General features: G+C 53.9%; 2 protein-coding genes across 6 annotated transcripts in view; one reads left to right on the forward strand and one right to left on the reverse strand.

Annotated features, from left to right (window-relative positions):
* Nucleotides 1-216: 216 nt before the first annotated feature.
* Nucleotides 217-20,484, reverse strand: ZNRF1 (zinc and ring finger 1). Its single transcript, XM_054640530.2, is given in 6 exon segments — nt 217-1,518; nt 1,667-1,757; nt 1,851-1,956; nt 2,592-2,687; nt 19,584-19,926; nt 19,928-20,484. Coding segments are annotated over 5 exon segments (705 nt in total). The 5' UTR covers nt 20,030-20,484; the 3' UTR covers nt 217-1,518; nt 1,667-1,699.
* A 173-nt stretch (nt 20,485-20,657) lies between these two features.
* WDR59 (WD repeat domain 59) overlaps nt 20,658-26,391 on the forward strand; it is a 49,055-nt gene continuing 43,321 nt past the window's right edge. For 4 of the 5 annotated variants that reach the window (XR_013184061.1, XM_054640529.2, XM_054640522.2 and 1 more), the window contains exons 1-2: nt 20,658-20,978; nt 25,151-25,200. Coding sequence is in view for 4 of the 5 variants with exons in the window: in XM_054640529.2 (XP_054496504.1) it covers nt 20,925-20,978; nt 25,151-25,200 (104 nt within the window). In the remaining variant the exon portion in view is untranslated. The other variant, XM_077185158.1, reaches the window with a different exon arrangement.

Below are 26,391 nucleotides of genomic sequence, written 5' to 3' on the forward strand. Positions count from 1 at the left end.
AGACAGCACACACAGGGCAGGGCATCCTCAGGGTCCCACCTCAGCCACTTCCCCTGAGCTGCAGTGCTGCTGGTGCCAGGTGGGAGCTCTCTGGCACCTGCTGAGCACCACTGTGGCCATCCCCACGTGGCAGGCACAGAGAAGGGGAACTGGCATGGGTGGGGAGGCTCCAGCACCCCACTGGCATCATCTGCTTCACCAAGAAAGCCAGTGAAATAAAATAACAGTGAATGTTTTATTGAACATTGTTTTAATACCATATCAAAACACCTTGACTAATGAAGGAAGCTCCCCCCAAGCTCTGAACTCTTTTTTTCCCCCGTTTTTTTTTTAATATATAAATACAGAAAGGTTTCCCGCAGGGGCACGGCCACCGGCAGGGGAGGTCTCACCAACGAAAACGCGCCCGCCGCGCCAGGAGGGGACGGGGATGGGCGAGGGGGTCACTGCCATGAAATGACACCATCTTGGCACCTCCAGCAAAGCCACCCCTGCGACTCGGGGTGGCTGGGAGCATCCAGGGGGCCACTGGGGCCTTCCCCATACCCTCCTCAAAAGGGTCCAACCCAAAGCCGATGGAAAAGAAAGAGGGGAGGAAGTTTTGGCAAGAGGAGCCCGGCGAGGGGGCACAGGAGGGGCGGCGGGGATGCTGCAGCTCTCCAGTCTCTGAGTGGTTATAGCTGAGTTAAAGAGTGACCAGTCTGTAAACATCACCGGGGCAGGGAAGCTCAAATTGAAGAACACGCCAGTCAACACGAAGCTTCAGTTGTGGTTTGTTGTTTGTTGTTTTTTTTTTGTCCATTTTCTCTTTTTTTCTTCTTTTTTTTATCCTTTTTTTCCTTTTTTTTCTCATTGTAAACACTTGAAAGACGGACCCCTGCGACTCAGCAGGGGGGAGCAGTGTCCCCGCTCCCGGCGTGGGGCAGAGTCCCCATCTCAACGCTGCCGGGGCCCGGGGTGGAGATCTCCAAAAGGGAGATAGGAGAGAGGAGGAATTTCCCGTTTAGTCAGTGCAAAAAAACCGAGCAGAGCCCCCGGGCGAGTCCGGGTGGGAGGTGGGGGGGTTGCCGGTGAGAAATGCCGTGTGCTCCGTTTGGCCGGCTGTCCCCCGGCAGCTTTCCCCGTTCGGTTCGGGGACAAAAGCCAAACATCATGGCAGGGTTTCGGCCGAGGGCGTCCCCGGGGCCTCCCTGGCAGGCAGAGCTCTCCTGGTGACCAGCGGCTGTGGAGGGGAGAGCAGGTCGCTCCGCTTTTCTCACACTGTCGTCTCCTGGATGTTTCTTTTTGTTTTAAGTCTTTTAAATTAAAATAAAAAACAAAACAAAACAAAACAGAAAGCAGAAAAACAACAGAACAAATAAAAATAATAAAATAAAATAAAAACTGCGCCGTTGTCCCAAGTGGATTCAAGTTTCTGGGTTTTATTTTTGTCTTCTCGAGGAATTTAAAGTCAGCCCAAAACTCCAGGCGGGGCAGGGGGGACGGGGAGAGGAGGTACAGCAGGTATAGCAAGGTGCCCTGCAAAGGCAGAGAGAGACCGTCCCGGGTGAGGAGCAGGAGCCCTGGCTGTCACGTCCCACCCTGTCCCACCCTGTCCTCCACTTCCAGCCCTGGATTTAAAGTCAGCATGGGAATGTCCCTTCTGAGCAGCCCACCACAGGCTCACCTTAGAGAGAAGTCAGCAAGCACGCTCGGCAGGTCAATCAGAAGGATGCTCTGGGCAAGATCTGTTCACTTCAAACCATGAGTCTATACAGCTGCAAGAGGAGAGCGTGTTACCACCGTGCTGCTGAGCCTCAGGTGTGCATGCCTGTCCCCTTGCCACCCTCCTGGCTGTCCCCTCATGGTACCTTTTGTGATAAATGCAGAGGCAGGGCAGCCTGGCTATCGTGTCCCCCTGCAGCAGCTCCTCCAGGCAGATCACGCACTCGCCGGCGTCCTTGGTCAGCACGTCATCTGGGAGGGGAGGACAGGGCAGCAGTGAGACAGGGACCACCAGAGCACTCCCCTCCCTGGGATGGAGTGGAGCCCAGGGTCACTGCTGCGGGGGCAGCCGGGATGGGGTGGAATGGCAACAGTGCTGGAAAACACTGGCAGGAGGCTCATGTGGAGGCACAGGGGGGACATGGGTCTGGGGCATCTGGAGTGAACACAACCCTTACCCCTGGCTTCCAAAAATCGCCAACCAGTAGGGGGTGAGCATCACTCCCACGCTAGTGGTCAGGAGAGAGGTGGGAGATGCCGGAGCTGGAGCTTGCAGCCCAGTGCTCAAGGCCAGCAAGGAGGGGAGGAAGGCAATGACCCTTAGGGGGGCAGCCCAGGAGGACACGGGACAGCAGGGCTCCCTCTGGCACCGAGGGGAGGGGAGGGGGCCCCCTTGGCGTAGGGGGCTGTAACAAAGGAGCCTGAAAGCAAAGGAACAAGGCTTGAGCCATGACAGGGGAGCAGAGTGGAGCAGCACCATCCTGCCGGAGCACAGCCCTCTTGGGAAGCCCAGCCAAGCCGCCTGCCCACAGCAAATGTCTCTGCAGCCACCCCGAGCCATCCCAGGGTTGCAGGACGCTGTGTCCCCCACACAGCCTGGCCCTTACCGTTGTAGGAGAGGCGAGGTTTGCTCAGACACATGATAAAGTGCATTTCCATCTCGTCAGAAGCCACAGATTTGGAGCAAATGGGGCACTTGAAACCTGGAAGGAGAGCAGAGAGGCGAGCCCTTAGCGAGGGCAGAAGGAGGCGTCCACCCTGCATCCCGGGGAATCCCTGGGGCCATGGTGGGGCACGGCAGCGGGCAGCCCCTCACCTGCTGCCTGCATGGTGACCCTCACCCCACACAGCACCCACTGGGCACCCGCTCATCCTGTGCCGGCCACCAGCAGCCTCCAGCGTGGGGACAGCCACTGAACAGGGACAGCTGCTGAGCTGGTGCGCTGGCCGTCCCTGTGCCCGCCGCGCAGAGGGCACGGACAGCGTGCCAAGGCAGTGCACACGTGGCCATCAGCTGCTGCCAGGCCTTAAAGGGCGAGCAGCAGCCTGGGGCACGCAGCACCGAGACACTGGCAGTGCATGGGCACGTCCCTGTGCCTGGACAGTGCTGTCCCTGCTGCCAGAGCTCAGCACCATATGGCTGAGCCAGAAAAGCTGCAAGGAAGGAGTTTTTTTCTATGGCTTCAGCACAGGACTGGCAGATTGGAGCCTCAAACACAAATGTCTGCTTTGTCCAGCTTTTCACAGGGGTGAAGTGGGTGCTCACCCCTCTGATGCCAGCCTGCTTCCCCAGAAGCAGGGGGACACTGCAGGCTGATAAGCCAGCTTGACCTTGGCCCTGCCTGGTGATTTGGGTTCTTGGATGAAGCTGCATGGGATGCCCAGATCTGCTCTGTGTCCTTGCTTGGGGTGTGCCAGGGTGTCACACCAGTGTCACACCTGCTTGAGCCACGCAGACCACCACGGCATCGCCCCCAGCCCCACTGAGCGAGGCTGCCCCAAATGCAGTTTGTAAGCCCCCAAGTCACAAGGAGCAGAACCCCAAACAGCCCTGTAGGTCACCCCTCTGGGACTCCGTGCCCTTCCACTGCAGCCAGCTCAAGGCCACAAGGTTTGTCACTGCCCAGCAGAGCAGTGCAGCTCGAGCCGAACACGCGCGTGCCACCACCACGGGTTTGCACCAGAATATCCAGCAATTCCCTGCCTGCAGAGAGGGAGAGGGTAATTTAAGGATCTGCCTTCTAAAAGCAGATCAGGTTTGACTGCAGTGCTGCTTAAGAGCTTTCTTCATATATATGCAAAGGCTGCTCAGGAACGAAAAGAAAAAGAATGTACACGAATTATCTAAGGATGAATCAGGTTCTTGTTTGCCACCATGTGGATGTGGACAGGGCATTTTTTTTTTTTTTTTTTTTTTGCTTCTTATAAGAGAAAAAGTACAGGGTGGCTTTAAGGAGAGGCAGCTCAGACCTCTGCTGTGCAAACAGCCCCTGTAACTCCTCAACACTCCAGTCCTCATTAGCAGCAGTGATAAATACAGTTCACTTCCCAGGTCCTTGGATCCTGCCCCTCCAGAGTGTTGTTATTTCCCAGGAGGGTGCAGCAAGGATAAGCACTATGGATGGTATGGGATTGGCTCTAAAAGGACCTGCTAAAAGATAGAGCCCTCAACTCCAGCACTCCTCCAGTGGGGTGTCCTGCTGGCCTGCAGCACTGCCACTCTGGGAACAGATCCCTGCCCAGCCTGGCTGAGCCACAGGGTGTCTGCTCTGAGTCCAGCCCCATTTGCAGCAAGCCCCAGGCGATAGGGCAGTGCTGCAGCCAGGGCCTCGTGGGCAGCAGCACCGATCTGCCTCCTCCTCTCCAGCCTAATTTTACTCCTGACCGATTTATACCTTGTGGCAGCCGTGCCCATTAGCTGAAGTCGCTGGTTTTTTCCTCCTCCCAAGTGTTTACCCGCCCGGTGTATTTATAGCGTGGATAGCTCAGATGGCCTCCCAGGCTGCCTGCTGTAAGACCCAGCCGGCCTCCCCTTGCCAGACACCCTCCTGGTGCCCCTCTCCCCTGGCAGCCTGCCTGGCCCTGGCCCTGTCCCCGCCTGAACTGCTCCTGCCTGGCACGGATGGGCTGCCAGCGCCACCGGCACCGGTCCCTGCCGGGAGCTCTGGGCACTGCTTCCAGCAGCAACTCCCTGGAACGGCTGTGAAGGGCTCCCTTTGGAAAAGGCATTTTGTCTGCAACCTCTGTGTCAGGGCACGGCATTTGCAGAGGTTCAGTACTGTTCCCTGTGCTGTGTGTGGGCAGACCTCGTTTCCTCTGGTCCCCCCTTTTCTGTGCCAATGTGTTATTTTAAACAGCTGTCCCAGATCTGCCAGCTCCGGCAGCACCCGAAGGGATCCTATGAGACGTGCAACCAATGTAAAGGGAAAAGGCCCCAGATGAAACTGCCTGGTCTGTGGCTGCCAGGGCATGGCTGCCAGCAAAGCAGCAGGGCCAGGCAACGAGCAGGGTCCTCTGCAGGCTCCAGCGAGCGGCTGTTGCTGTATCTCCAGGCCTATTTGCTAGCTGGGATAGCTTTAGCACGGTTATAAATAGCTGGCATGAACACTCCTCATGCTCCTCACTGCTCCCTGGGCAGCTGGCTGGGGCACCAGGACTCCTGACACCGCCACAGCCCCGTGGCAAGGACGTGGGGACATTGGGCAGACAGAGGGGCCCAGGCTCAAGCCCCCACGTATGTGGCATCCTCCAGCCAGCCAGGTCTGGGGGCTGAGCCAAGTGCAGAAGCACACACACACTTTTCTGGCTCTGCATTTCACAAGATGGAAGGGGGGGGAAAGGAAAGATGAATATGCAGTTCATAAATTCCCAAGTTTGAGCAGGAGAGAGGAGCTGGTGTGGAAAGGCCCCCAGGGCAGGGGGCTGCCCTGCACCCCAGCTGTCGGCACAAATACTTGACATTGCAAAAGCAACTGCTTGTGTTTCCCTCCATGGCAGGCACAGGAGCCCACCAGCAGTGGGGAAGGGGAGGCAGCTGTGAACTCCCCACCCCTTCTCCAGGTGACCTTTGGGTGAAGGTGATAGGCAGAGAACCAGCGGGATCAGGGGACAGCCAGCACCAAACAGCAGCAGGCACCAAGCCCGGTGCCTTGGAACATCCCTTCACAGTTCAGGCAGGAGCCTGTCCTGAGGATGAAAGAATGAAAGAGCTGCTCTCCACATGGCCAGCCCCCTCCAGGCCATGGTATTTTCCACATTCCCCGAAATCCCCGTTAATTTATCCTGCCTAAGCTGCCAGCCGGAGCAACGCAGGAGATTACATTTTGACAGCTGCTCATGGAAAATTCAGCTCCCTCCCTCCTCCTCAAGCCCTTTATGTCCTCCTCCCACATGCCTTAAAAAAAAAAGAAAGGAAGGGCCCAGCTATTCCTCCTTGCCTGGGCCTCCCACACCCATGGGGAGGCCCGGGGGTTGCTCCAGGGAAAGGCCATGGACACTTCCCCCCTTCCAAGGCATCTGGTGCAGCTGGTGATGCTCCTGCCCACGGCACATTAAACCTGAAGCTGGCACTGTCACCTCATGCAGAAATGTGTGGGCAGGTACCAGCTCCCAACAACAGTAAGTGAAGAAGAGGAGGGTGCTGCAGGAAGGGGGGTGGCTTGGAAAGGCAGGTTCAGGTCGAGGCCTGGACTCTTGCACCTTGCAGGAGACTTTGAGAAAGCCAAGGGCTTTCCAGGGCTGTGAGACATGGGCTGGCAGGTGATCTAATCTCTCCAATGGCTTGGTCTAGAAACCAGGAGCAAATGGCACTGGTGCTCTCCAGGGGCTACTACCCTCTGAGTATTTTTAGGAAGGTTACATGGTTAATTTTAGAGAGTTGGGCACAGTAGAGCTGGGAACCTCTGAAAATCTCCACCCGGTGCTATGAATGCTGAAAAAGCCTGGTGGTTAACCCTCACAGTGCCAAAAGCATGCCACAGAACTGCAAGGAATTTAGTGATGGTGCCAGGATCGAGACACTTTTCCAACCCATTTCTAAGTATCCCAAATAGAGCTGATTCTGGAGTTGGGATAGGAAAATCCCATCACTTGTGTCTACTGAGCAGTACAACAGGGTCAACCATGCCATGTCCTGCGAGTAGAAGTGGCTGCTCCCTTTGGGGGGGGTGAGACCATGTCCACAGGAGCTGCAAGCCTGTCCCAGCTCCCTGGGAAAGGCATGTGCCATGTCTACCTTCACCTGCCAAACCCTCCTCCTGCTGGGTGTGCCTCCAGGCAGATTGCTTACAGACCATGGTGCCATCAGGAGCAGCCCTGGCAGGTGGCTGACATGGAGAGCAGCAGCTTTTCCACTGCACAGCACCTCCAGCAGTGGGAGAAAGACACAGGTGGGGATGATGTGCCCTGAAGGCAGGAGGAAGCAGCAGCCCAGGCACAACAGCCCACACAGCATTCACCAACTGCATCCCTGGTTGCCCAGTCTCCCACTACTGCCATGGGATAAACCAGAAGCCCTGTGAGTGGAGGCAGCAACACAAACTCCCCAAAATGTGCCTGACCCAGGAGGGATCCCTTCCCTGGTGCCCAGCACCCCACAGGACACCTGGAGAACCAGGGTAAGCTCCAGGCTGCCTGATGATCATGGAAGATTTGGAAACCTCAGCTGCACAGCCCATCTCCATTCTCCAGAGAGCATCCTGGGCTCTCAGCCAAGGGAGCTGGCTTATACCAGGTGAGGATGCATCCAAACATGAGATAAAACCAGAGAATATTTGGCCCAAGCATGGAGTCCTGGTGCCTCCTCCTTGCTGAGTAAACCACGAGCATCCCACCTTCCACCAGGCTTCCCTTACACTGCCAGCTGAACCAGCAGCATGTGGAAGCTGGAATACATGGATCATCTTGGAAAAACTTAGACTAATGATTGAGGGAGAGGCAAAGACTGAAGGACCAGCTGGTCAGTCTGAAGCATGTGGGTGAGGCAAAGGGGTTCCAAGTCCTCCCCTTCCCTTCCCCGCTGAGGGCTCCAGCACAGCCCCAGGAGGGAAGAAAGGATCAGGGAGGAGTTATCCTCTGTGCCAGCCAAATGAAGGAAATCTGAAGAGCCAAGATATTCAGACCCAACATCTCTGAGAAAATAAATTCCCTTTGGGTTTAAAGCAGCCTCATTTTTTTAAAGTGATGGTCACAGAGCAGCACATTGGAGATGGCACATGGATGCACAGAGCACCTCTCCATCACTGGGGCACAGCAGGGACCTGGCAGCTGAGGACTCCATGAGTGTCCCCTCATGAGTGGAAGCCCACCAGGGAAGTGATGCTCTGCCAGCCTCAGCCATGCATTCGGGTGATGCTGCAGGAGGCAGCACCAAGTGCCCACAGGCCAGGATCCACCTCCCCCTGCAGAAGGAACTGGCATCAGCTGCATGGGCAGAGGCAGGAGCCAAGGCCCAAGGCAGCCCTGCTGCCCCAGCAGGACTCAAGGCACTGGGTGAGCTCCACCATGCTGGGCTATTGTGCAGCACAAGGGCTGACACGAGCAGGGACACGTAGGCAGGAAGGAGTAAAGCACTTAAGCTGCCTCATTTGCCAGCTTTGAAAAAGGGAGCGTCCTTCCTCCTCATTCAAGGCTGCAGAGAGGCTGGAGAGCATAAAGGATGGATCCAGGGTGGAAATAAGATATCACACCTTCCTGGGGATGGAAGGAGGCAGGGCTGGGGGATGCCAGTGAACCAGCCCCAGATGATCAGCCAAGCAGGGGATGTGGCTTGGAAAGAAACCCATCCATTTGGATGGCACATCTCTGGATGGCAGTGCCTAGAAAGAAACTCAACTATTTCTGCTGCCTTGGCAGAGGGATGGTCTTGCTCTATCCCCATCCCACCCCACCACTTCCTTGCTGATTGAGTCAGTTCAGCTTGCTGAGAAGGGAGAAGAGGAATGTTTGTAATATGAAAGCAGCACCCCAAAAAGAAGCTGCTTCAGCACAAGGCCAGGTTTTCCAAGGTCTAAGAAAAGCTGTCCCTGGTGTGCAGTAGCTCCTGGCAAAGGCCACACGTGGCAGCTGTCTGCTGTCAGGTAAGCCACACACCAGCCAAGGGTGGCAGGGACGTGCCATGGAACTCAAAGCTGGCCAAGGGCAGCACAATCCTAATGCTCAAGGCACTGTGTTTTGGAGACACCTCTCCAGGTGCCCACTCCCACCTGACTAAAGCCACAAAGAGGAGATGTAGCAGCAAGGACATGGCATGAGTGCTTCAGGTGGGATGTAGGGAAATCACTGGGGTCAGAGAGATGCAGGACACAGAGCAGAGGGGCTGGGTGACACCACATCACAGAAACCCAAGGCTAGCTTGCTGCAAGCCAGGAGGCAAAGCTATTTCTTTTTTAGCCAGTTGGGTTCTTATGGAGGTGGTGGGGGAGGATGGGAAGAAGAACAGATTGCAATTCTGGGGCTGAGGAAAGCTGGAGAGTTGGAAAGGAGCAGGAGACACGGGAGAGGGAACCCCACAGGAACATTTGCTCCAGAGCACCCAAAGCTATTGATTCTCAGCAGATGGACACACCAAAGCTTTACAAAACAAAGAGGCCTGGTTATATGGTCACTGGATGTCCAGACACCAAGTACCCTCCTAGCCTGACATTGTTTGAATATTGACCCTTTCATGGTTGCAATTGCAATTTTTGAACAGAAGTACCTATGCTAAAGGCAGAGATCATCTCCCTCATATAGCTCACGCTATACTGCAGGATCAGTTCCCCCAGTCTGGATGAAAAAGGCAACTTCTCAGGGTCACCCTGTCTTCTGGCAAGTCCTAGTTTACTGCAGAAACGCTCCCCCAGCTGCTGGGAACAGGTTTCATAAGTCTGTGTAGCCCAAAGCTAATTTTAGCACCCCAGAGAAGAGCAAAGTTAAGCAGAGGGGTCCTGGGTGATAGCCCAGCGAAGGCATTAACACCTCCAACTCCTGCTGTCGGGCTGCAGGGCTCAGATTTACCAAGTTACAACCTATCCAGGGCTCCTGCTGGTCACAAAACAGGCCTGGGGCCACGGCATGGCTCAGGAGAACTGCAGGGATGCTCTGGTGCTGCCTCCACACCTCTCGAGGGACGTTCAGGTGTTCAAATTCACTGCCCAGAGCGGACAAGGATCCTGCAGGCACACCTGGGAATTTCCAAAGGGTTTGCCTGAATGCCTGCTTTTTTCCTCCCACATGTTTCTCATGGGAAGGAGGAGGCCCAGCCAAAGCCCTGCTGTGGGCAGCAATCATTTGCAAGATGCACAGAGCCAGCAGGGTGACGAGGGGGTCCCAGGTGCTGAAATGAAGGAGCACTCTGGCAGCACATTGGGATGCAGCAATTTGGAAATCAGAGCAGGAAAGGACAGAATTTGGCACTTTGGCTTGGCAAGGGCTGGGAGGGAGCAGCAAGGCAGTGTCACGTGGGGACTGGTGGGGTGAGTCATTTCTGACTAAGACATCCGCTGGGGAGGCACCCACGGAGTCCCCACCGCCAGGCTCCAGCACTGAGGAGCTGCCAGAGGAATTCCCGCTTTTGGAAAGGTTGAAACACCAAAGCCTGACCTGAGCCACTCCCAAACCCAGCTGGATCTGACTCCATGGGGGGAGTTGCTTCCTGACCCCTGGGTTTTTGCAAAGCAGAAAACTTGTGCTCTGATGCTGCCAAGGCTCCATCGTGCCTCATCTTGAGATGATCTCTGGAGAGGATGAAGGGACACTCCTGAGGCACACAGTGACATGCCCTGGCTTTGTGATGCTGGGAGTATGGCCAAGCAATGATGGCACCCCATGCCCCTTCCTGCCAGGGAGTGATCCCAAACAGCTCCTGGGACACCTCCTCCCCAGGCATGCCACAGCAGCACTGCATAAAGAGCACCATGGAGGGTGTCTTTGTGCCTGGGCCATGGTGGCAGGATCACTGAGGCAACTGTTTTCCATCAGTGCAACCTCCCCAACCACTGGAGTGCATAGAAAGGATGACACGTTGCTTTTTGGGGTTGAGAAAGAGCAATTTTTATGTAGTGGGCAGCAATCAGAGCATAAAAGACACACAGAGCTGCACCCACCCACAAGCAGTGCAGGGCTAGGGAACACTTGTGGACAGTTCACAGTGGTTATTTCTGCAGAAAGACAAAAAAAAATTGAAATTTTTCCACTACTGGAAAAAAAAACCTTAGTGAGGAGCATGCTGCAGAGCAAGCCCTGACCTCACCTGCCCCTCACATGGAAGGAAGGGCTGCATAGCACAGAGCATCTCCCTGCTCCCCAGGAGAGGCTGTGATTGCTGAGGGATACCCAGTGAATATCCCAGCCTACCAGGACAGCAGGAAGGGGGAAAAGCAGGTGCAAAGCTGGGGGTGATCACCTTCCTCTGTTGTACTTGGCACAGAAGGGGAGGGATTCTCCACAGCACCAAGCTGCCCACACAGGCAGCATGAGCACTCCTCTGACAGCCAAAGGCCAGGGATTTGGAAGGAAGATCTATGTTGAGGATGGGGATATACCACTCCAGAGCTTCCCAGCTGCCTTTGCAGCATGGAGGAGGCTGGCAGACAGAGCCAGCTTTCTGCAGCCCTCCAAACACAAAGCACAGCATCTCAGAGGAATGGGCCCTTCAGAAAGTGGCAGGGTCTGCCCATGCTGGATCCTGCTGGAGGAGGCAGGAGGGGCTGCACACTGTGCCACAGGCAGGAACAACCCTGCCCAGGTGCCCCACCTTCTCTGTCCTTTTGCTTCAACATGTGCCAGCCTCCAACATGGAAAGGGCTCCTTCTGAGGAAGGAGACAGTGGGGCTGTAGATGACAAAAATCCAGCTGTGGGGTTTGAAGTTCTCTCTTCCCCATCACAAAAGGCAACAGCCAGAGGAGCAGAGTGTAACCTCACTTCCAGAGCCAGGCAGGGCCTTGTGAAGCAGCATCTTCCCATGAAACATTCACCCGGGACTGGGTGCAGGGTGCCACCTGTTTTGTACCTGTCTACAGGGAGCAAAAACAAATCAAAGGCATCTAAAAACCCCCTCAGAAGGGTAGGATCCAGGCAAACAGCAGACTTCAAGGGCTGTGAAATCAGGCACAATAAATAAGCAAATGTACATTTGTTTTGAAGCAGCAAGATCCGACTGGGGATGAGCTGAAATGCCAAGGCAGCCAAGGCAGGGTGCTCAGCCTCAGCCTGTCCTGCTCAGCACCAGCTTACCAGAGGTTTGGCTCCAAAACTGATCTCAGCCCAGACTGACTTGCCTCCCTGCAGACAATAACTTAGGCATCTGCCTAGAGCCAACCTCACCTCCTTTTCCCTGGCTACAGATGTCTAGGCCTTGGATGCATGGATTGAAAGGTGGATCTAATTCCCCTGCAGCGCTTCTGATGAAGTGCAGCTCCATCACCTTGTAGAAAGAGCTCCCAAATGAATTACTGCAATCACCCCAGCTGCAGGAGAAACTGCAGGCTTTCCCCTCACTGGTGACAAAGGCTTCTCCAAAAAACAATCCCCCAAACGCCCACCAGCCCAAGCTGTAATGCAACCATCCAGGATGTGAAGAGCAGAGCCTGTGGCACCACTCTCAAATCACTGAGCTGTGATCAGAGAAACTCACAGCCATGGTGAAAGCCAGGGGGAGAATAAAGAAGGCAAGGCAGCTTTCAAGGCAGCAACAGGCAAAGAGACACAGAGGACATGGAAACGCCAATGGCCTCATCCTGGAAGGAAATAAAATGCTGGGCAGGGACATGGGACAGGGTCAGCATCACTGAGTTCTCCTGCCTGACTGCAGCTTTCCCCCTCTTGTGTTGCAGGCAGCTGGCCTCTAAAAATACCCACTGTTGTCACGCCGTCCTGCCTGCTTGGGCCAGGAAACTGCTCTGAGCAGCTTTCAGTTCCATTCTTCATCTGCACTGCTTCCCTCACCAGGATCTGTCCCAGCCCCTCTCCTGTGCCTGGCAGGTGACAGTCTCTCTGGATCTGTGGCCATAACTTGACATAAACTCAATTAACCAAGGGTGCTAACTGGGAATATACAACCCTGGGAAATTTCTGCTAGGGTTGCTGAAACTAGCAAAAGCTAAATATTTCTACAGCATGTCTCTACAAAGTGCTTCTCTACAAAGTGCCACAAGACCGTTCACAGTCTAATTTCATGCCACTGGGAACCCTACAGCTACATGAGTGTGCACAAGCACAAAGAGTCACAAATTTCCCAAGCTCATTGAGCCCACGACACCAGCAGGGTCAACCTGGTGCTGATGCTGGCCAGCTCTGGTCTATAGGGAAGGAGGGGAGAGAAGGGTCAGCTTTACCTCAGAGTGCAGTGCAGCCTCTCCAATGGTGAGGAACCATTTCCAGTGGCAAAACACACCCTGGATGAACACCCCCAGCTGCCCACAAACCCACATTGGGTCTGAGTGATGCATCTGCTCAGGTTCAGCTGGTGGCACATGGCACAAACCTGGAGGCACAGGGACCACAGCAGGGAGCACCAATGTATCAAGCCCCCTTCCAGCAGCACAGAAATCAGCCATGAAGATCTGCCTGCTGCTTCTCTGGCCTTTCCTTCCACCTTCCTCAAATCCCAGATTCTACAGACCTGCAGTGGGCTGGAAAGTTAAACCATGACAAGGGAGAAGCAGACCCTGTCCCCCCAGCACAGGCACTTCCCTCCCCTGCCTGCAGCCCAGCAGGGCAGGAAACCTGCCAGCAGCCGGGCTCTGCCCACGGGAAACGCTGTGCAGCAGCACGAGAAGAGGCCCCAGGCAGCAGAGCTTCCTGAAGCTGCACCTCCAGCAGCCTCCCATCAAAAAGCACCCAGCAAAAGCATTCAGGCACACAGCACCTGCAAGGGACGGCAGGAGCACCCCTGGGGGGGACTCAAGCCCCCAGTGGGTTCGCCCCCATTTGAAACCTGCCTGGTGGAACTGGTGCAGGGAAGACATTTCAGGCCCAGCTTTAACCAATCTTGCTCTATCTGAAACTAAAAAATTGGTGTCCCTACAGGGGGAGGCTTGTTGTACCCTGATGCTTTGCCAGGCCAAAGCAGGTGGGCAAAGTGCTCTGCATCAGGCCTGCTGCTTTACAGCATCACTTGGCTGCTCATGCACATCATTCCCAAGCCCTTGTGATTTCAGTTTTCAAGGGAACCAGGAGAAAGCCAGGTCACATTTACTCAAAACCAAGTACTCAGCACATCTGGGGTTTTGGTGTACCAGCAGCAGATGCCACGAAATGCACCTCGTGGTTGCCCACCATCTGCTTGGGGCACCACAAGACTGGTCCCTGCAAAGGGAATTTATCTGAAGAGCCCTTTGCTGCCTGTCTGATGTGTCACATGAGATATTACATCGGAGGGGGAAAAAAAAAAGCTTTTTTTTCTCCTCCTCCAAAGTGGGCTTTTCTCCCTCCCTGTGCTTCTCTTGAAATTAATTTTCAGCATTTAGCAGCATTTTCCCATGACTCTGTGCGCCTGCCTTGGCCAGGTGCCAGCCTGATACTGCTCCTCCACAAAGATGTCTGTATCTGATTGATCCTCCGGCCAGTGAACGGGAGAGAGAGGAGAGAGAAGCCTTAATAGCACATTAATAAATAAGAGGAGCCTTTACGGTTATTCCAGTCACCGGAACAAACATCTCAGCAAAACAAACCAGCATGGGATAAACTTACGTCACAGGCTGGGAAGACAATCCTGGCTGGGAAATGGGTCAGCCCAGGAGCACGAGAGCATCATCCTCAGCATCTCTAGAAGATACATGAGTGCAAGAGGGAGAGGGCACCCAGCTACCCTATGCTGATTTATGCACAGGTTTATAGAGCAGAGAGCACAGTTAATGTGCACAGGAATTGGTGCCTCGCTCCTGAGGGAAGCAGCTGGGATTTCAGAGGGCACTGGGGAGGCAAAGGCAGAGCAGAGACAGCCTGAGCTCGCTCTCACTGGAGCCTGAAGATAACTGCCGCCACCGCCGGCTCCGCGCGCACAACGCCAACGTTGACGCACTCCAACTTCAGCTCCAACCTGGGTGTGCATTAAAGCTGCCTCTGAGCCTCCCATCTTCAGGTGTTCAGCACTTTGATCTTCCAAGGTAGCCTCTGCCTCTTGCCCCATCCCAGGTGGATGGTGCCCAGCTGGCTCAGAAAGGGCAGAAGCACAAAAGCATCCTCTCCAGACCTGGAGAGCCCAACAGCTGAACACCACCAGCGTGGGGAGTCATCAGGACTGTTTCTGCACCCACTTCCCAAATGATCCACAGGTCTGGCAGTGATGCAGGTGCTTGACCTGGCTGTCAGACAGTAACCAGCACCAAACCCACAAAAAGATGGTTTGAGGACAGGCATCTTTGGAAATTTCCACTAGCAAAAATAGATTCAGAATGGCAAGTTCGTGCAGACCTTGGGGTGCCCTTCCCCTGGCCCAGCTCCTGGAAGTGGGGAGGGAAGCATATATGATGTCTGCATGTTGAAACATAGATTCAGTTGGAAGGGAACCACAAGGATCATCAAGTTCAACTCCTGGCCCTGAACAGGACAACCCCAAGAATCACACCATGTGCCTGAGAGCCTTGTCCAAATACTTTCTGAGCTCTGTCAGATTTGGCACTGCGATCACTTCCCTGGGGAGCCTTCCAGTGCCCAACCACACTTTGGGGAAAAACCTTTTCCTAACATCCTATGTAAAGCTCCCTTAGCAGAGCTCCATGACGCTCCCTTGGATCCTGCCAGTGGTCATAGAGAGCAGAGATCGGTGCTGACCCTCCAGTGTCCTGCTCATTGTGTAGCCCACAGTCTCTTCTCCAGGCAGAACAAGCCAGATGACCTCAGCTGCTCCTCATATGGCTTCCCCTCTAGACCCTTCACTATCTTCAAGTCCTACCTCTGGATGCTCTCTCACAACTTTATATCCTTGTATTGTGGTACCTAAATCTGCACACCAGACTTGAGGTGAGGCCACAGCAGTGCAGAGCAGGATGAGCACCTCCCTTGAGCAGCTGGCAGTGCTGTGCCTGATACACCATGGGACACAGTGGGCCCATGTTAGCTCCCAGAACACACTGGTGACACTGGTGGCAGGACAGTCAGGGCTGAGAGCAGCTGACCAGCAAGCTACAATTCAGCCTTCTCATTCTGGTGTTGAGACTTCAATGGCAGGACTATCTGAAGAGCAAGGATTGCCAGGCACCAGTGAGAAAAGGCTCAGGACTCAAAGCTGCTGGAGCACAGCAAGGATTCACCACAGACAGGTCTCTTCCCAGCTTCCAGAGACTGGGGCTGCCCAACACAGGTGTGCGCACACACCTTCAGCTCACCCTCCAACAAACCTCTATTTCCCACCCCATTACTCTGGAGCCAGATTGAGGAGCACTTCCAGCCTTTTTTGCTCTCAAACTGTGCCTGGAGAAGGATTCAGCCCAACACCCTGGCTGCAATCTCTGCATTAAAATCCCTCCCATCTTTCTCAGGCTGGGGCATCCTGCTCCAGGAAAGTGCTGCTGAGAACACAGCAGCTGATTTGGCAAAGAAAGCCTCCTGACAGTGGTGCTACCAACATCCAGGACAAACAGCTTGCTTTGTCAGTGCACAGCAAGCCTGTGACACTCCTGGTGGTACTGCACAGGAGGATAAGCTAGGCGTTTCCTTGGGCTACCCAGCAGACAAGGAGATATGGATTTATTAGAGCTTCACTCAAGGGCTTTGGGTGATGAGTGGGATTTCCAGATAAACTTTAAGCTACTTACAGCCTCTGCAAACTCCCTTAGATCCTCTGATGAATAACATGAGAGACACTGAGAGAACCACACAAAGCTGGAGACATGCAGCACTAAACCACACATCTCCCTTTTCTCCCTTCTTCTCACTATCCTTGGCTTTACTGAGAACTCCCAAATAGTCATAAACCTACAGAGGCAGGGTCAAGTGCTACAGGCAAATTCCAAAGTTGTGCAAGATGTGCCTTTTCCACTCACGGAGGTCAAGAAGTAGATCTCAGAAACCCTGGGCAGACAGGGAAATCCCAGAGCAGTTTCAGGTGGTGCTAGAACAGTTACACTGCTTGTGTGAGGCAGGCACGCCTTGGGAAAATCCCCATGAGGAAACAGGACTCGCCCACAGAGGTGCTGTCCACTCAAAGGAAGGGACAAGCTCCATCATAAATGTCAGAGCTCCTTGCCCACCCCATGTGGAAGGTATATGTAGGCTTCACTGCTCACAAGAGCAGCGGCTCTCCTGCCCTCATCCTGGGACAGGCTAGGGGCCATCAGTATCTCACTGCTCCCCCAATTCAGGCATCCCAGCAGCCACAGTGGAGCCCAGAGGGAATCAGCAGTGGGCTCTTCTCACTGACCAGCCCCATGCACAGCACCTTACAGTGATGCTGCAGCATTCACTGGCTTTGGGGACCACTTTGCACCCTCCCTCTGTACAATCCTCAGCACAATGCTCCTCTCTTCCTCCCCTAGCTCTTCTGCAGGCCTTCAGCTGCAGAGAGGGGAAGGAGGGACACCAACCAGGGAAGAGAGCTCAGCCTGCCCCAGCTCACTCCTCAGGGTCCCTGCTGAGGGGCCTGATGAGCCATGAAGCAGCTGGAGAGGCACAGAAACTCTGCATGGCAGACATAGGAAGCAGCAAGGCGCCAAGACTATCTGTGTGCTCCCGTTATCACAGGCACGCTGCTGCAACAACAGCACCTTATCACTGCCCTCAAGTCAGAGCTCCTCACTGTCCCACTGAGGACCCCACGGAGCTCAGGCTGCACTTTGAACTCCCAGCTCATCCCCCAAACCCCTGTGCTCCCCGAAAAAATGTGAATGCAACCCACATGTAGAGAACAGCACCATCCAGGTCTCCAGACAGGGGCAGGCAGAGCAAGAATCCACTCTCCAGCCCTGTTATCAGAGTTTGGGGGCTCCTCTCCTCAGTAGTACAGCAGCTCAGGCAGACCCCAGGGAACCCAGGCCTCACGTCGGCGGGTCCCCTCATCCCCACCCTCGAGCCATCCTTCCAAGGGAGCAGGGACAGTCACGCGCAGCAATGTCAAAGCTCCTCTCCATTTACCAGAGCACTGCTGCTTCAGCACTTTCCAGGGGCTAATGGAGTGGCTCAGCACCACGAGAGGAGCAGGTCGATGGGGAGGCAGGGGGGAAGACGCAAGCCCTGCTGGAGGTTAACCAGCTGCAACGGGAGATTAACAGGAATTTCAGCAATCTTGCGGTAGCTTACTTCCCCCCTTCCCTGCAGTCTCCAAATCCTTCATTAACTTCTTACACTAAGAGAAGAAGAGTGCAAAAGTTAAATGAGCTCTGACAAGTTTTCAAAAGGGTTTTTAAGCATCCTCCACTCCTTTTGCTATTAATTAGCAACGAAGAACCACCACCGGGAGAGGCTTCGGTACAGACTGAACAGCTCTCACTGCTGCCCGTGCATGCTTCAGCTCAGCTCAAATGCTCTCAGAGGGCCCCAAAAGAGGCACCAGAGAAACCCAGTTCTTGCAGCACTTCCCACAGCTCACGCTGCAATCTTTCAAGGGCACCGTGTTTAACTTCACAGCACTGCACTAACTCACGCCAGTGGCTGGAAAACAGCTTACTCCATTTTGCAGATGGTTTATTTTTCTGAACAGGTTTTTGCCTCTCAGCATTGCAGTTTAAAATGTAACTGATACTCTCTGACCAACCACTGTGAGCTGCAGAGTGTTCCTGTAATGAGACCCTCCTTGCTCCAGCACCAGGCACAGCAGAAGCCCCCCTGGCCCTCATTCCCACAGAGGCTTGTGGAATACCTGGAAGGATGCTGTGCCTTCATCTCTCTCTATGTTTAGAAACCAGAGCAGCAGCACAGTCTGTGCAAGGTCATGGAACAAGAAAGTTTGCAGGAGCACTTGGTCTCAACTCTGGTGCCACATGCCAGCCCTCTCCATCTGCCAGGGAGCATGGCAAGCACCTGGCTTATCCAAATCAATAGAAATCAGACCTGGGGATGCAATGCAAGACACAGAGCTTCCATCTAATGGAGAAGAGCAGCCCTTGGAGACTGGGCAAAGCAAAAAAAAAATCCCAAGATTTTTTTTTCCCAAGAAGTAGGAAAATGGGCCCCACGAGACTCTTCTTGCACTTTATTCTTATCCACTGCTTCAGTCTCAGGCCTTCCTGAAAATGAGGCATTGTCCCAAGGCATATTATGAAATTCCCAGACCACGTCACACAAGGAGAACACAGCATTTGCGAGGGGGACGGGTGGGAGAGAAATCCCAGACTATTCCAGGAAATACAAGGAGACATCCCTGAAATGACTTCCCCTCCAGCCAGGAGGGGAAGGGAGGACCTCCCACCTCGCTCCCTGTACCCAGCCAAAACTAGGTCAGTGACACAGCCCTGCTTGCAGGGAGAGCTCCTCTCCAGACACCAGGACACATGGAAGAGTCCAGCCAGGAGGGTGAAGGGGGTAACCTTGCCCCTTCCCATAGCCTGACACGTTTCCTGTAAGAGAGCCCAGCTGGCTCCCCAGCCCTGTCAAAGAGGCAGGCAGTTCCTCCTCTGCTTCCTCCTAAGCAGCACAACCCTGCCAGCTGGCTTGAAAGAGAAAACCCACTTTGGCCTTTCCCTGGCCCTTTATCAGACAAAACAAAGGGAAAAAAAAAAGACCCCCACACCTTGCTTTCAAAGGCTTTCTCTGCTTCTTTCCCAGTTTCTAAGGCTGGAAACTGCTACACCTGACCGGCAGCCCTTACACACCTTCAAAAGAGACACGAGATGACCAGCCTGGTTGCAAAACCCAAGGTCTTGAGCTACAGCACCCTCAAGACCACTGTCCCCCAAGTCAAGGGGGGATGGGGTGGGGGTGCCACATCCACTGCTTCATATCCTAGAGCCAAAACACCTCCCTTCCAGAAAGCCTCCTCCCTTCACAACCCCTTCCTCCCTTGACCTTGACACAGATGCCAGCTTCAGCATGCACCCACCCGTCTGTGCCGGGGAGGGGATGGGGATGAGGGTCCAAGAGGGGGTCAGCTCGCCCTTCCCGGCCGAACCGCGCCCACTGCCGCCCCCGAGCACCCACGGAGGGAGGGGAAGCCGGGGGAAGGCTCCGGGGAGCTGGCACTCACCGCTGTGCGAGCTGAACCACCGCGGTGCGATGTGAAGGGGCAGCGCGTCGGCCAGCGAGGCCCTGGCGCCCAGGTACAGCATCCCGTCTCTATGGTGACCGCCTCCCGTCTCCTGGAAACCGTTGCCATGGGCGTACGTGGAGTCGGAGCCCGGACCGCCGCCGCCGCCGCCCGGGGCCCGCTCGGCCTCCCCCGCCGCCCGTGCCGCCGCCGCGTACAGCCCGAAGGGGACGGCGCCGGCCGCCGCCGGGTCCATGCCCATCCCGGCCACCGAGCTGACGGAGCGGCTGCGCAGCCCCATCGCGCCGCCGCCGCCGCCCGCCCGGTAATGGCCGAAGGGGGGCGGCCCCCCCCCCTCCTCCCGGCGGCGGCACGGCGCTGTCATCCGTCGACACCCCCGGGAAGGGGCCCCGCGAACGGGTCGCCGTGCTCTGCTTGCCCCCCATGTGGGCACCGCCGGGCCGGAGGGAGCCGAGCGACAGCCCCCCGCGGGGAACGGGGCCGCGCCGCCCCCGCTGGGAGGCGAGAGGGGGCGGAAGGAAGCGGGGGGGCGCGGGGAGCTACGGGCGAAAACCCATCCCCGCCCCAGGCATCCTCCCCCCGCCGGGCCCGCAGGGGCGAGGGCGCCCCGAGTCCGCCGCCGCCACCGCCGTCACCCCCGGCGGAGGCCGCCGAGGGCTCCGGGGCCGCGGAGCGGGGAGGGAGCGGCGGGGGAGGGGGGGGGTGGACGCCGGCAGGGTCGCTCCGCCCGCCTCGCTGGTGCCCGGGGCGCGGCCGGGAGCCGGGCGCGGATCAGCTGCGGCCCATGGGCGGCGGGGGCGGTGGGGGCGGCGCGCCCCGCTCCGCTGCGCTGCGCCGGGCACGGCCTCGCTGCGGCCGCCGCCTGGTGCTGGGCGCCGCGCCGGAGACAATAGCGGCCGGCAGCACGCATGCTCCCGCCCCCGGCCCCCCCGGCCCGCCGCCCTTAACCCCTGCACCGCCGCCGCCCGGCGCTGCGCTCGCCGCCGCCCCGGGACGCGGAGCCGCTACCACACCGACGAGCGGGCGCTGCCCCGCGGAACACAACTCTGGACCCACGCCACGCACACATCTTGCTCTGTAGCGGGGCTGCGACCACCCTCGGGCCTCTGCGGCCAGAGCCGCTCCGGAGAGGCCGGGCCCGCACGGGGACCCTCCCTCGGGCCGTGGGACCCCCACCGGCTCCACGGGACTCGCTGCCCCCGTTCACCGGGCCGGGGGCGGGTGGGGGGTGGGCAACGGCAGGACTACATCTCCCAGCAGTCCCCGCACGGCGCTCCATAGTGTGCAGGCGCGGCGCAGGCTCCGCCGAGGCGGCCCAAGATGGCGGCGCGCTGGAGCAGCGAGAATGTGGTGGTGGAGTTCCGAGACGCCCAGGTCGGGGGGCCCGGGGGCTGCCGCATCACCGCGCCGCGGGGGCAGCCCCCGGCCGGCCCGTGACGAGCGGAGCGGGGGGAGGTCCCGGCCCGGGAGGGCTCGGCGGCCCCGCGGGGCCTTTCGGCGGCGATGGCCGGGGCTGAGGCGGTCTGGAGTCGTTTGCGCGGAGATAACGCCTTAATTCACGGGGCACTTAATTTCGAATCTTAATTAGGTCTTGTATTTTTTTAATGCATTTTCAGGCCTAACATACGGTATTGCCACTTCCCACACGTCTTTCCTCATTTCCTTTTGCTGGAGGAGCTCAAGGCCAGCGTGGATGGGGCCCTGAGCAGTCTGGTCTAGTGAAAGATGCCTGCGCATGGCCGGGGGCTGGAATGAGAGGGGCTTTAAGGTCTCTTCCAACCCGAGCCATTCTATGGCTCTGTCACTTTTCACGGAGACTGTTACAGCTACTGTCTCACTGCCAAATAAATTGCTGGGTGTTGCTTGATTAAAATAAAAAGTGGCTTATATATTTTTTTTTTTGTGAATAGCAAAAAGATCAGCTTTTGTTTTTGAAGCTGATGGTGGTAGCAGAGCTCGGCTCAGAGTTTGTTTGCTCACATGGTGTTGTAGAAGTTGTTGTTATATCCTTGGAAGTGTTCATGGCTAGACTGGACAGGGCTTCAAGCAACCTAGTGAAGGTGTCCCTGCCCATGACAGGGATTTGGAACAAAATTATCTTCAGGTTTCTTCCAACCCAAGCCATTCTAGGATTCTATGATTCTTTTCTAAGAAATGTGGGGGTTTAAGGTCTTGGTAATTGCTTAACAAAGCTAGGTACAGTGGGTGAACTATGAGACACTTCAGCGAGAAACCCAGAAAAATTAAAAAAAAAAAGTTCTGGAAGCTCTCTTGTCTCATTTGTCCTCTTGGGCTGGAGCAGTAAGGGCTCTGCCTTCACCATTGCAAACAGAAGCACTGAATCCTGTGTGCTGCATCCAGCTCACCCTCTGTAAGCTCACAAAGTTTTTCACTTTTGTACCTCAAAAGCTCTGTATTAGTTTTCCTCCCAGAAATGTTAAAGCAGCCTCATCTGCTGCTGAGGATTTGCCCTTAGGAAGTCAGTAATGAGATCTGAGGGTGCATTTTCCTACATCACAGATTCATGTTGCATCTGGCTCAGGAGAGAGGAGGCCTCATGACTTTATTTGCTTACTCATAATGTCTGGTGTGTGGGAGCAGAAGGGACAGGTGTTGCCACCCCATGCTGCAGCAGTTGGTTTCAGTGTCACTCCTGCACTGGCACAAACCTTGGCAGAGGGTGAGCATGGGGGTTTCAGTCACTTGGCTTTACTCTGGTGTGATCTTCCTGGAGCTGTTCTGACCTGCCTGCTGTCCCACATGAAACCAGAGAACTGCTCTGGCTGGGGCTGCCAGACTGCTGCTTCAGGCTAAACTCATTTATATATTTGTGTCTGAGCTTTTTTTTAGGAGTCTGCTGGAACATTTTTGCAGGTGGGAAACCTGAGCTTGAGAAATTGGAGCACCTTGGCTGAAATCATCCAGCACCAGTCTTGAGCTCTGCGTGTAGGCCATACTATCTCCAAAATCCCTACCCTAAAAACAAACTAAATGGAAACAAGAATCAAAAGAGTGGGCAGCTGTTACATTTATAGCCAATACACCTCTGCAAGTACTGCAGTTGTCTTTGTTCACCATGCTGGAGTGTGTCATGAGAAAGCTACAGCACCCCAGCTGTAACACATCAGAAAATCACTGTGTGTTTTGGGACCTGTGTTACCTACAAGTGTCATTTTTCTGTGCAAGCTGACAGAGGTGGCAGTCTGTGTACTCTTCTGATTTAAACAGGAGCCACAGGCTCTTCTTGGGCTGCTGACACTATCAAAAGGAGAGCAAAACTCACCCAGTGCTGAAATGGAACCACTTGTAGCAACTCAGTGTGTAGATGGGAGGTTATGCATGCAGGGAACTGGTATTGCTTGTTAAGGGTTTGCAGCTCTTGAAAAACAGCATAGCCATGGCAAATTGGGTTGGTGTGTTGCCTCTCAGGTGGAGAGAATGAAGGTAATTGGGAAACTAATGAAAGGTCAGACATAAAAGGGAGTTTTCCTTGGCTTGCCTAGCAGAAATCAAGTGAAATGCCAAAGTAGGTGCTTGAAGTCTGAGAAGGTGCTGCCTGGGCTGTGGGTTCAGAGCAAATTCTCAAATGTGCAGTGCACCTACTGTGCTTACTCATGTTGCTGTTTTTCATGAACATCAGTTCCAGCTATCCACAGTGTTGTTTTGAGATAAAAACTGCTTTCAGGTTGGTTCAGTTTCAACTCCTCCCTTCTGGAAGGTTGTGCTGATATATCACTATTAAGTGACAACAGTTTGTTTTTTATTTTCCTTTGCCTAGATAAGGCTCTTGTATCATAGGGAACTGTTTGTTGCTGTAAAACAACTTAATTTTTGACCCATCAGAGTAGCAGCCTGACATGTGAAACTTTTTACATCATTCTGATTGTTCATTTCATTCTATGATGCTTGGTGCCTGGAAAAAAACAGTTTACCAGTGTTCATTATTGAAAACAATTTGTAAGGACTTAGGAGATCCTGGTGCCAACACTAGGAAAAATAAACTTGTATATGAAATTACAATCATTTGAAATTGACATTGTTTTTTTCTGTCTTGGGGAAAGATGGCTCCAACTGTATGAAATATGTCTCCTGACTAGCTCTTCATCACATGAGAAAGCTCTGATTACTGTAGTGGCTTTAGTGATCCTCATTTTAATTTCTCAGAAGAAAAATGTGTACCATCTGGGAAAAGTTCTTTCTCCTGTTGATTTGTTTTGTTTGTTTGTTGTTTTTTTATATAGATTCAGTAATCTACTTTTTTGAAGGTTTTGATCTGTGTTTTGCAAGGTACTGTGGAGTCTAGAAAGCTGGAATTGTTTCCTTATCATTTAGAGATCTTAGAATTAGCTGTTTATTTACAGCATTAGCTTTAAGACTAGGGATACCTTACCAGAAGATTGGATTTGCTGCCTAGGAAAAAGTAATGAAAGGGGGTTGTTCCTGGAACAGGTAAAGTGGTGGAATGGGGTTTGGTTTACCATGAGCTCCTGCTGAAACTCTGCAGGCAGCTGTAGCTGTTTGCCATGTGGTCTCTAGAGAAGAATGGGTCCCTGATGCTGCTTTTCCCTCACTTGGGGTTTTTGTAAGGAGGGGATGGGCCCTGGCTGAAACAGCTCAGAATTTGTGATTAGTATTCTGCTGTCAGATCTGACTGAAATGGAGTGGGATTTCTGTATTGTCTGTCAGGTTTTAGTGATGCTTGTAAGTAGTAACTGTGGGACATCCTGAAGTCTTGTTACATCCATGCTGAGAGCACTTAAAGTCCTGAACAGCAGCAGGAGATACATCCTGAGCCCTCAGAGAGGCAGCTTTGAAGATGACAGCAGTTAGTGTGAAGAATGTGGGGCATATTCTGATTTTTGTGCTGTGAATGCTCAAAACTCTTTTGAAGTCATATCTTTGTTTATGGGTGGAACTGTTCAGCTTTCCAAGTAAAATTTTCCTTTATTCTCTTGGCATTTAAACAAGATGATCAGCCAGTTCATTCTGCACAGAAAGAGGGGGAGACAATATGCAAACAGTCCTTTTTTTATATATTTTTTTCTAATGGCCTTTAAGTTATCTCGTAGCCTTCTTTACAAGCAATGCCAAGTAAATTCTGATGCCTCTTGGCCATCTCTCATTTTTGAACACCAGCCATACACAAATGATTGCACTTCTATCTCCCAGTACATATATAATTAAATCTGGCTCTGCAATGAAAGAGAGAGACTCAGAAAGTTCCTGAGCAGGAGCAGAGACTGATTAATACAGATTATTAGAGATTGCTGATTGAAAGGCTGCAGCTGTGATTGCCATAGCAGGAAGAAGGGAGCAAGGTCTCAGTGCTCATGATGTTGTCTGCCAGGTTTTGTTTTCAGTTTATGCCAACGAAGATGTTCCTGTGTGCTGTCCTGTATCCCAAAATCAACCACTACACCCATTGCCTCTCTGTGCTACTTTAAGGGGATGTAACTTTCCTGAGCTCCTCCCTAAAGCCCTATGTTTGACTGAGCAGCTGACCTGACAGGTATAATTTAATTTTGTTCTGTGTTTGTCTTTAACAGGCGACGGCAATGTCAGTGGATTGCCTGGGACAGCGTGCAGTTCTCTCGGGGTGAGTGTGACAGTTCCCCTTAGAGGTGTGACAGTCATTTCCACAAGCCAGACCAGCCACCTTCAGGCTGACCTGTGCTAGAGGGTTGATGGATTGTTTCAGAAAGGTGCAGCTGATTTCTGTTCAAGGCTTAATGAAACTGATTCAGGGTCATGTTCCTGATGGGATACAGATTGGAGAGACAGCAACAAGAGCACAGTAAAATGCTGGTGTGGCTTTCCTGGTAAATTCCTTTCCAAATCCCCATATGGGAGAGGGAGCATCATGAAGTACTGTTTGGATTGTCTTGAAATACGGATTAGATTATTTCCTAACAAAATTTGCCTCAAATATTGCCATGGGGCTCTCTGACCTGCTTCTCTGCTGGTTCAGCGTGGGATGATACAAACACAGTAGGTGCCACAGACTTCCAAGTTGCCCAAGCTTCCGGGAGAGCTTGGTCTTATGTATCCACCTCCAGGCCAAGTCTTGAACCAGCTCAGCAGTGCCTTTCCATCTCCTGCTTTTCAGTACTAACAGCTATTCCTGTCCCCCTGTCAGTGACACAATTGCCACACCAATTAGGATGTTCATTTCAGAATCATGTGAGTATAGCTGATCTTTGGTCAGCCTTCAAGGAGCCAAGTCCTTTGATACAGCTCGAAGCAGTGCTTGCTTCCATGTAAACCCTTAGTCTGGCAGTGCTGTACAGGAATAGCAGGAGGAATGGCCAGTGCTCAGAGCAGCTGTGTGGTCACTTTGCAGCTGAGAGATGATGCTCATGTGGGTAATTATGTAGGGTTCATTATGTTTTGATGCTGGTCCTCCATAGGGTTCAGTGGCTCACAATTATTTCTGGGCAGTTTCTCTTGCTTGTAAGCAGGATGATACCTTGCTTTGTGGAGAATTGGCCACATCCAGCAGGATGTATGAGCTCAGGTTTGCTATCATGCAGAATTATTTCTGCCGCATATAGAGTTAGCTCAGGTAAGTAATGGAACCAAATCTGTGCAGGACTGTGTCCACCCACGTTAAAAAGCTGCTGCAGCTGAGCATGAGCTCTGTGCAGGTGTTTTTGTACTGTTGGTGGAACCAAGCCTCAGACCGGTGTGGAAAGAAGCACCCACGTAGAATCATCTTTGTCAAGGCTCATTAACTCTTGCTCAGAGCAACCTATCCGGGCTGAAGCTGTTGCATTGCACTCCTGGGACT

Source organism: Agelaius phoeniceus, chromosome 12, assembly GCF_051311805.1.
Source record: "Agelaius phoeniceus isolate bAgePho1 chromosome 12, bAgePho1.hap1, whole genome shotgun sequence".
Lineage (NCBI taxonomy): Eukaryota > Metazoa > Chordata > Aves > Passeriformes > Icteridae > Agelaius > Agelaius phoeniceus.